The following is an 11,409-nucleotide window of genomic DNA, read 5'->3' on the forward strand; positions in this document are numbered from 1 at the left end:
TGCATGGCTAGGCTTAAAATGGCCCTTGTGGTTGTTAGAGTAATAAACACCTATGAACCTATAGATGTATATGACCTTGTCTATATACATACCATTATGTTACTTTTCTAGCATTCCTTCCACTAGGGTCATTGCCTCCCCCCACCTTCTTGGGGCACAAAAGTTTTGAAAATTTTGGTGCTGTAAGTGTATGTATGGAGCTCAGCTTGAGCTCTTAAAAGTTGGAGCATGTGGATGTGCCCTTAAGCTTTGAAAAGCTGGCTTACTGGTGGAGTATGGGACACAAATAGCTTAGGTCCACTGCAGCAGAGATTTATTGGAGCGTTCACTGTTATGTTAAGTTTACTTATAGTACTGTACTTTCCATTGTTTTTGGTATGTATGCATAATTTAAGCAATTCATTTGGAAAAGTATGATGCATTGTAAAGATTGCCATGTCTGTACCTTCATCTTTCCGTCATCGGGTGAACATCACTTGTGTTGGTAAAAAAACAACAAAAAAAAACAATTATGTTCAAAGAATGCATTGTGATTCATTTATGTATTTTTTGAGTAACTGGATGCAGTGCTTTGTATATATATATTTTCAATGTTTTGTAAATTCAGCACTTTTTTGTTTAACTGTTCATTAATTTTATTTGCATTTTTTTAGATGCCAATGGCAGGTGGAAGCAAATGGTGCTCTATCTCCTGCTCTCACCCCCAGTCCATCTCCTTTACCACTCACTATAGAAGAAGACCGGGAATTCACATATCCTTCTGATGTTCTTATGCCACCTTCTGGAAATTACTTTGATCTACCAAGAATCAGGTTACCTCCAGGAATCATGGTTAAACTCAGGGAAATATCTGGACGTGCCAGACCTCAGTTCAGACCCAGTATTAGGTAACTGTAATTATTTATTTAAGTTTTAAGATTACCTCATTGTTTGATAATGTTTAATTTCTTTGTTCACAAGGTACCAAAAATTGAAAGTTACCATTAAATAAATGTTTGTCATACTTGGGGGGGAGACTGGGGTGGTATTGGTGATGCTGTAGTCATTGAAGATGATTGCTTATAGAAGCTCAGACTTGTGGATACAATCAAGCGTAGATGTCTAATCCTTGTGCAGATCTTAAAAAAAAAATCCTTGAGAGGATCCCTTCTTTTACAGTAAGTTGTGAAGTTACATGATTAACATTCTTAGTAATGTTTTAGTTAATTTTAAAAATGGCAGGTAGTTTATGAGATGCCAGTAATGCTTTATCATTAAGCCAGAGATCTGAGAGTCATGGTCTGGTGATAATGCACTGACTGTGACTGTGCTTTTTCAGATTTAGATTATCTACCCATTATATTTTGTCCTCATTCTTTGAGAACAGTGCGAAAAGGTAATAGCTTTCCAGACTCTTACTGGTTGTATCTTTCAAGCTGAATATCCAAGGAAATCCATGGTCTTACTTTTGGCTAGACATCCACAGTTAAAATTGTTGAATATGCTAACTTCTTTTAGAACATATCTGCCTTTTATTTTTCTGTAACTGATAAAATTATTTGGCCAAGGTTGAGTTTCAGAGAAGGCGGCGAGAGAAAAGCTCCATTAAATGTGTGTGTAATATGAATGCTACAGAGTAGTAAAAGAGTAAAGGTACAAAACAAATAAAAATTCTGTACAGGTTATGAGAATGTGAAAAGAGGAGGTAATAACCAATGCAAAATCTGCCCATACAGCATACTAATAAACATTAGAAGTGTTGAATATCTGCATTTAATATAAGAAAAATCCACCACTGGCAGAGAGAGAGAAAACCCTGACTGCCGATCATGTGACCTGGATGTATGTAGTGGTTTGGATACTTGACTGAGCAGGCAGAAGGGAATATTCATGCTCATCCTAGGGAAGGAGTGCTGGTCCCCTGCTGGCTTGGCTGTGGCTCCAAATGAAAGTTATAGCTTTGCATGTAGCAGAGAGCCAGTGCAGGAGAGGATGAGGGTTCTAACCACACAGCTTTGATGTAGCTGTTTCTGCTGCATGTAGTGGAGTGTGCATGCATGTAATAGAGGGACGGTGGTGTTTATGGTGAGGCAGGTGTTGACATCACCAGCGAAGAAGTAGGGTTAGGGCTGCAGAAATGCTGTCAGTTGCTATGATGCTTACAAGGGCACAAGCAGTCCTTATGGCTGCTTGTGTGATGACTCCCCTAGCTGGATTTCTCCCTACTCCCTTGGTACTGGCTACTTCCAGCTTAAGGGGAGAATCAACGGCTCTATTTAAGATGCGTGTACTCATCAGATCGTCCTGGGTATACCCTCTTCTACACCATCTCTTGTATGTAGTTAGAATATCTGTACAAAATAGTTAAAAACAATAAATGGTAGGCATAAACATAAAATCTTACTTGTCTGCGGTGTCTTGTATTATTAGCATTACTATAATAGCAGTAGGTTTAAGACCATGTAAATTGGAGTTTCAAGATGATGGCAGTAGTGTAAGCAGTTAAAATTAGAGGTCTGGCCACTGAATCATTTAAATTATCAAACGCCTGCATACTACTTTAAATTAGCAAAAATTGATTGCTGATGTGTCCTTGATTACCCACTGATCAACAAGGAAAAGAAAAGTAAGTAAATGGGAGACGAACTACAAAAACTTAAAAAGAGACTGAGGGTAGTGTTGTGGAGCTGCGGTAATAAAATGAGATGGTAGTGGCAGCTGAAGGAGAAGACAGTTTAGTCATCCTAGAAAGAGAGATTAACCAAATTTACTTTGAGATTTTCTAGACCAGTGGCTTCTGATAGAACATACAAAGACAAATAACAGAAAACTGCAGGAAAAGATGTCTTAACCAGGCATTCAGGAGAAATAGATGGTATGCAAACTGTTGAAGTCAAAAGAAAAAAATAGTGGAGCAACAATGAAAAGAAAAGCAAATGGAAGAGAAACTGACTGAACTCAAGGTTAGGTCATGCAGAGACGACTTGAGGTTCTCAGTAGTACCAGAACAAAAAGGAGGGAAGGATTGTAAAGTATTTATCAGAAAATTCTTCAGCAAATGGTTTGGACTTTCTGTTATTAAAATACAAAGAGCACATAGAGTAAATACATTCCCAGCTTGAGACTGAGATCCCAGCCAAGACCTGCATTGATTAAATTGCAGACATATCCACTTAAAGGGGAATATTTCTATTTTCTGGAAGATTTCAATATCTTAAAGGTCGGAGAGGCAAGAGTTTATGTAAATAAGCTCTTGTCGTTACAAACATGAACTAACAGAAATGCTATTGCTCTTTCCATAAGACTCTGCAGATAAATGAAACTTTGTTTCAATTTATTGTATTTGCATTATTTTAAGTCTTCTGTCCAAGTGGTTTAAAATCCAGCACAGATCCTCAACAAATGTAGGTTGATCTGGGAAAAGAGAAAACAGTTGGAGGCATTAAAATTGTGAGGTATCAAGCAATATGTCAACAAGCAGGAAGGCAAAATTTGACACTCCAAGTGAGAGATTTTCTGCAAAGCCATTTCTTGTTTTCCAAAATAAAATTATGGATAAAACAGAAGAGATGAAACAGTTTCAAAAAAGTAGTCATCTCCATAAAAAAGAATGCATTTGAAACATTGGATCAGGACAGTACTTAAAAGGATACATGCTTTTATGGACAAGGGCATGGTATAATCAAAATATGAGATAAATTGTGAATGACACCTTAAAACTGTTGAAATCAGTAATTACTAGACAGAAAATAATTTGATTAATACAAATGTAATGATGCAGCTATTGTATGTCAAACGTTTACGTAAAAGTGAAAGTTTGTCCCTAATTTAATGTAAGGCTGTACTACATATTTTCAGATAGAAACTATGTTGCTTTTAATAAAGGTACTCTGACAGTAGGGATGGAAGGGGAAGGGAGAAGCAAATGAATGATGAATGAAAAAATAATCTAATATATAAATAATCTAATATCTCTTTTAACATTTTAAAGTGGAACCTGTGTGTTGAGAGACAGCCTTACAAGACTATCTGCAAATATATAGAGCTGAGTATATTTTTCTGTATTATTCTGTATTATAGGGCTAGATTGTTGCTTAGATATCTGTTGTCTTACTGTTCTGCAAATATACAGAGATCAGTATATATTTTTTTGGTTTTATAATTTGCACTCTGATTCCTCACATCTCTGTTGAAACTGGTTTCCCCACCCCCCCTTCCCTGTTCTTGGTTGTAGTTTAAATTTGGTGGCTTTTGCAGTGCCCGCCCCACTGTAGATTTGATCTAGGACACTCCCCCAGTCCCATCTCTTTACCGCATTCTACCTAATAAACCCTTTCTGCACTTACTTTTATTCCTTTTTAATTTAATTACATTTTTTTAAACTGTGTGTGGACTAATATTGCTACATACTCCGCTTACACTGCATGTGAATTGTTTTTACTACTGTTTTTGCTACTTTTCTGAAAAAAAAAATGTATCTGCTTTTACTGTATTTGTGTTTCTTCCTACTTTATTGTGCTTTTGCATCATCTTAAAAGTACTCAATTGTATTACTGCTTGGTGTATCTCATTCTAAGCCTTTTAGTTTAAGCACTTGGGCTTCAGACCAGTTGTTTTACATTAAGAAGGTTTGTGGTCTGCACTGTGGTGGCAGAACAGGTAGCTTACATCCTTCTAAGTTGGGAACTGCTGATTGAGGGCTCAGTGTCCGTTATTCTAAAAGTGTATTAATTCTGGTTTAAGCACTTGGGCTTCAGGCCAGTTATTTTACATTAGAAGGGTTTGTGGTCTGCACTCTTGTGGGAGGAGAGGCTGGACTCTGCCCTTCTGAGCTGGGAATTTCTGGTTAAAGGCTTATAGTGCCTGCATATTTGAACTGCTTCTTACTGAAATTGGTACACCTTGTTTGCTGTAGCATAGACTAGATCCAGGCCTGCTGAATCTAGCTTTGTTTGTATAACTTGAGCACTAATCCAGGCATTCTTTAAAGTATTCAATTGTATTTATTACTGCTTGGTAGTAACTTGATTAAAGTGTAGCTATCATTCTAAGTCTTTTGGATTAAGCACTTGGGCTTCAGACCAGTTGTTTTACATTAGGAAGGTTTGTGGCCTGCACTGTGGTGGCAGGACAGGTAGCTTACATCCTTCTAAGTTGGGAACTGCTGATTGAGGGCTCAGTGTCTGTTATTCTAAAAGTATATTAGTTTTGGTTTAAGCACTTGGGCTTCAGGCCAGTTATTTTACATTAAGAAGGTTTGTGGTCTGCACTCTTGTGGGGGGAGGGGCTGGACTATGCCCTTCTGAGCAGGGAATTTCTGGTTAAAGGCTTATAGTGCCTGCATATTTGAACTGTTTCTTACTGAAATTGGTACACCTTGTTTGCTGTAGCATAGACTAGATCCAGGCCTGCTGAATCTAGCTTTGTTTTTATGCTTGTTGTTTGTTTGCTTGTTATTTCCCTGAAACGCTAATTCCACCTAAAACGCGGCTTTTCAGCACTTCTGCGGACCCCTAGTGATATCTGCATTGCTTACTGTACTTAATTCCTTGTTTCACTTGAAAGAAAGTTACTGTTTGTCGTTTTTGCATTTAAGTTACCTGTAACACATTGCATTTAAGTTACCTGGCACTTGCCCACTAAAGCAATTATGTAAGTAAGCACTAAAAAATTAAAAGCACTCCACCCTCACAAACTCCCCTTGAATACCTTGTTCCCCATTAGCCTTTTTTTTTTTCAATTATAAAGGAATTCCCAATACTATTCTAGCATGTCCAAAGGTCAATTGTCAATCTCCTCTCCGGTCCAGCTGGTGAATCTGGGAATCTTGAGGCAATGTTACAACTGCCTTATGTGCACAGACAACCCTCTCCTCCTCCCAACAAATTCCAACACATGTGCGAGATGCAACCATATAGCCTTACTGGAGGCTAAGCTCTCTCAACTCAGTACTGGCGTAACCAGTCAGGAGAAGGAAACCACACTCACTACAATTCCAGTCTCACATAGACCTACCACGACAGCAAACCAAACACATAAACACACAAAAACATACTCGGAGGCTCTAAATAAAAGTCTTCCTAAGCAGCAGAGACCTCCAAAGCAGACACCCAAGCAACTGCTACCCCAAAACAAAACATGTACAACACATAGCTCACAAAGCCAGTGTGCCAAACAGTCACAGCCCTTAAGGCTAAACAGCACACCTGAGACACTTGTAATAGGTGACTCTTATTATCAGGCACACTGATGTCCCGCTCACCAGGCTGAAAAAGGAGAAGGTCATGGTGAGCTGCCTGTCGGGCGCTAGGATCCGCCACATAACACAAGCACTCAGGTCACTCCAAGGCAAGTACAAATATGACCCAGTCATTGTCCATGCTGGTGTGAATGACCTGAGATGTACCTCCCTGGACTACATGAAAAGAGACATAGAGGAGCTCTCTGAGCATGTAGCACAGGCCGGTATGACCCTGACCTTGAGTAGCATCTTACCCTCACCAAGAATGATGCCACAATATGAAGACAAGATGATCAATTTCAACAATTGGCTTAAGTATTGGTGTCATTCAAAGGGGATCCAATGCCTGTCAGCCTGGGATGACATGCTCGACAAGCCACGATGCTTCGCTAGGGACGGCTTGCACCTGTCACCCCTGGGCTTTCGGTTATTGGCAAAGGCTCTTGCTACACCCATAGTGCCTTTTTTAGGCAAGGCTCAAAAGACAAACCCACCTCCATAGGTATTACAAGGGATAAGAAACTAAGAGTAATGCTACTCAACGCCAGAAGTCTAATTGCATGCACTCGAAATTCTCCTTAGCATGGAGAACATCGATATCTGTGCAGTAACAGAAACCTGGTTCAAGGCTCCCGAGAGCACCCCAGCACTACCAGGTTATACCTCATACCATGCTTTTCGGGCCCAAAACTTGGACCGAACCACAAAAGGAGGGGGAGTATCAATATTCGTCAAAGATACCCACACCTCCAGGTTGGTGGCACAGCACGAAGCATCAGAGACTATCCATGTGCAACTAACAGTGGGTAAAACTGCCTTCCAGTTTATAGCCTGCTACAGACCACCCTCCCAAACCCAGGAACCCCACTCGGCCTTCCTGAGAACACTGGAAAATATGAAGGTCTCTCCAAACACCATTATATTGGGCGACTTCAACTGCCCAAACATAGACCGGGAGCATTACTCTAGCTTCAACACCCTAGCCCAAAGGTTCCTAGAATTTATAAACGCAAATGCTATGGAACAACTTGTTTCCACTCCCACAAGAGGGGAAAACGTACTGGACCTGATCATCACCAACATGGGGACTCTATGCTCCAGACCAGAAGTGTATCCCTCATTGGTAAGATCAGACCATAAACTAATCTCACTGGATTTTCACATCCCGACTCCACCCCCTGCCCTGAAAACCACAGTGAGAAACTTCTCTAATGCAAATTTCACACTCCTCAAAACTGAGGTGAAATCCTTCAAAGCCCCTGGGCCTGTGGAAAATATGGCCCAGACCGCAGAATTCTTTATAAATGCACTCTATGAACACCTTCAGGAATGCATGGATCATGCAATCCCAAATAAAACCAAGACCCAATTCTCCAAAGGCAGACGTCCTGTCTGGTGGACCCCAGCCATAAACAAACTGTACAATAGAAGGAGGAAGCTACTACATGATAGAGCAAAATCCCAAAAAGGGAAGGCATCTCTGATCAGTATTAGCAAAAAACTTCGGGCACTCATAAAATCGTCTAAGGCCAGTTTCGAGAGAAAAATTGCACAGGACACTAAGGATAATCACAAGGCTTTCTTTAGTTATGTTAGGAACCTGGGTGGGAATTCCCAGATATGCTCAGAATTAGTCCAAAATGACAAAAAATACACCGAACCCACAGACATTGCCAACATCCTAGCTGACAGGTTCAGCGCAAACTCCCCCCACCCCCACCAAAAGGGCAAATATCTATCCCAGCAGAGTGCTGCCCCCCTGACATCTCAGATGCTCAGGTAAGAGCCGCCCTCTCCAAAGCAAAAAACACAACATCAATGGGACCAGACGGTGTCCCGGGCTGCGTCCTACATGAACTCCAAGAAGAGCTAAACCCAAACATAAAACTACTGTTCAATCTCAGCCTTACTACAGGATATGTACCCAAAGAGTGGCATACAGCAACAGTGGTCCCTATCTACTAAGGTGGTGCCTCAACGGATCCTGGAAACTATCGCCCCATAAGCCTGACTAGCTTGGTCTGCAAAGCTATGGAAAGGATCATCGTGGGCCTCATAAATAAAGATATTGGGGACGTACAGACACTGGATCCTACCCAGTTTGGCTTTAAGGGCAGATCCTGCCTCTTAAACCTGGTTGATTTCTTTGAAACCGTTACTAAGGCCATTGACGAGGGGAAGGTGGTCCACACAGCCTACCTGGACCTCGCAAAAGCCTTCAATACAATACCCCACTCGGGCATTATAGATAAGCTCACCAGCTTAAATATAAACCCCTGTGTCACTAGATGGATTGCAAACTGGCTCAAGGACAGAACCCACACGGTTAAAATTGCTGGAGCCATGTCAGACTCCAAACCAGTTACACGTGGCATCCCACAAGGCTCAGTCCTGAGACCTCTCTTGTTCGGTATATATTTCTTGGAGGTACAGGCCAACATGGAAGGACTGTGGCTGACCAAGTTTGCAGATGACTGCAAACTGGGCACCATAATCGACACCCCAGCCGACACAAGCATCCTCCAAAAGGGCCTCATAGAAACAGACAACTAGTGCCAGAGCCATGGCCTCAAGCTAAATGCCAAAAAGTGTATAGTCATCCCCTTTGGCAAAAACAAAGTGCCCACAAATTACCACATAGGTGGTAATCCATTAAGGTACAGAAGAAGTAATTAGGGACCTGGGGACCCAAGTTGATAGCAATCTCTCATTTGACAACCACGTGGCCAAAGTGGTTAGAAAAACATTTTATATAGCCCACCTAATCATGAAGGGATTCACATCTAGATCAGGGGAGGTCCTCGTGCCTCTTTACTCATCCCTCATCAGGCCCATAATTGAGTACAATGCCCCTTTTGGGATGTACCTTACCAGACACCTGCAGCAACTGGAAAGACCCCAAAAGTACCTCACCAAGAGGATCAAAGGGCTCAAACAGATGCCATATGCTGCCCGGTTAAAGAAACTCCAGCTCTACTCAGTGGCATACCGCCTGCTCAGAGGCGATCTGTGCCTGACGTATAAAGCCATGTCCAACCCGGAATTAATGGACATGCTGCACCTCAGAAAATCCAAATCCCATCGAGCTACGCTCGAGAGACTTGAACCTCAGCACTGAAATAAATAGGACATGCTGGAGGGACAGATCCATAACCCAGAGGCTCCCTTCACTCTGGAATAAAATCCCAGTCCAGGTTAGGCAGAGTCCCTCATTGACTCTCTTCAAGAGGAATCTTGATGAGTGGATGGGAGATCGTAGGTTTACCCCGGGTATCACTTCTGTGTCACTGTTAGACAGAGGCACAGTATACTAACCTCGAAAAAGGGCATAGCAAAATTATTTTAAAATGGGTGGCGAAAGCCAAACACACTCTGGCTAGGCTTAGAAATGCCTTAGGGCAGATAGCCTAGTATGAACCTATGAACCTATGTGACTGAAACTAGTAGACAATATTGTGTAAAGTTAATTCTGGTAACACATAAGAATGCATACAAAATTAATGGGACAAGTATGTTGACTGAAAGTAGGCTAGATATCAAGATTCACAAAAATGCACTAGAAACATTGAGGGATGCTTGTTAAATGTAAGAAGAAGTTTGGTATAATATGTAAAACATGCACACTGGAAAGTGTTTTAAAACTAGTGAGATTAGATAAGGAAATAATTACTTAATTGCATTTTTGTCACATTTTCCGTCAGATTTTAGGGTGATGGGTTTTCAGTGTCTGAACTGGTCTGTCTCTGGTACTGTTGAATGCAATGCGTCTTCCTTGGTAAGCTGTGCTAGGTTACAAGAAGGTGGAGTCACTGTGTCTGGTTACTAAAAGTTGACTGTTGAAAAAGGGCTACAGATTGGTGATGTGAATTTTGGCTGTAGGTGATGGTCAGTACAGATCTACAAGATTGGGATTAGAAAAAGTGGGCTTGATGATTATGCTGACTTGAAATATTTAATGAAAGTAAAAGGTAATGTGTTAAGAAGTGTGTGCTGGCTGCAAGACGAACTCTCTGTTGAAGTGAAATATGAGCATGTGTAAGTACGATTAGGCTATCTATAAACACAAGGATACATGCAAGGCTTCAGAAATAAAATACTACAAGCAGTTGAAATAAACATGTCCATGATTTATAATATCTGTTCTCTAACCCAAAGGAGAAAATCAGAATTTTAGTGATTAGAGAACACCAGAAGAAGCTTTACACTGCTTGCACAGTGTGTCAGCTCTACTGTATTGCAAAAATACGTATATAGTTAGTCTGCTATTTATTTTTGGATAAGGAGGGAATTGTGTTTTAATCAGAGATCAGGTTCACCTGAGGCGATATTAAACACACACACACACACGCATCTATCTCTCTCTCTCTCTCTCTCTATATATATATATATATATATATATATAATTTGAGTACTATATATATATATATATGTGTGTGTGTGTGTATATATATATATATATATATATAGATAGATAGATATATTTATATAGATATATGTATATATTTATATAGATAAATATATATATATAAATATCTATATCTATATATATATATATATATATATATATATAAATATCTATATAGATATAAATATATATATATAATGTATGTATATACATGGGTCTGCTTCAGAATGTCGACAGTTCAGAATGCCGACTTTCATATGGCCGACACCATATGATCGACATCCTGAAATAGCGCCGTTTACCTACCTGTAAACACAGTAAAACTGTGTTATGCAGGGTGGCAAGCCCGCCTGCACCCCCCAGACCCCCTGCTACTTAAGTATTCTCACTCCAAGATTGCACTACAGTGCAGGAAAGGGGAATCTCCCAGTCCCGCAGTGTAGCAGTATCTCCGCTGTTATTTGACAGCCTTTCAAACGTTTGCTCATATGGTGTCGGCCATATGAGTTTGAACATTTGAAAGTTCGAACAAATGAAAGGCTCCCGTATATATATATATATATATATATATATATATATATATATATATATATATATGGATCTAGGACTCTCCAGAGAACACAAGTTTCACCGAAACGGAAATGGGCGAGTTCAAATTTGCAGAAGTACATTTTATCAAAAATGCACTTTCGCCAGAGGGTAAGTAAGCAGAGAGTTGTTTGCATGTAGGTTTAGTTGTACATCAACATGTGGTGTAGATTGTACAACTAAACAAACTGTTGCT

At 40.3% G+C, this 11,409-nt stretch overlaps 1 protein-coding gene across 2 annotated transcripts in view; it reads left to right on the top strand.

Annotated features, from left to right (window-relative positions):
- Nucleotides 1-11,409, top strand: part of HECTD4 (HECT domain E3 ubiquitin protein ligase 4) — a 5,422,508-nt gene that overhangs the window by 2,328,823 nt on the left and 3,082,276 nt on the right. For both annotated transcript variants that reach the window (XM_044068422.1, XM_044068423.1), the window contains exon 25: nt 654-887. In XM_044068422.1, the coding sequence (XP_043924357.1) occupies nt 654-887 (234 nt within the window). The remainder of the gene's footprint in view (nt 1-653; nt 888-11,409) is intronic.

This window comes from Protopterus annectens, chromosome 4.part0, assembly GCF_019279795.1.
Source record: "Protopterus annectens isolate FY-2018-M chromosome 4.part0, PAN1.0, whole genome shotgun sequence".
Lineage (NCBI taxonomy): Eukaryota > Metazoa > Chordata > Ceratodontiformes > Protopteridae > Protopterus > Protopterus annectens.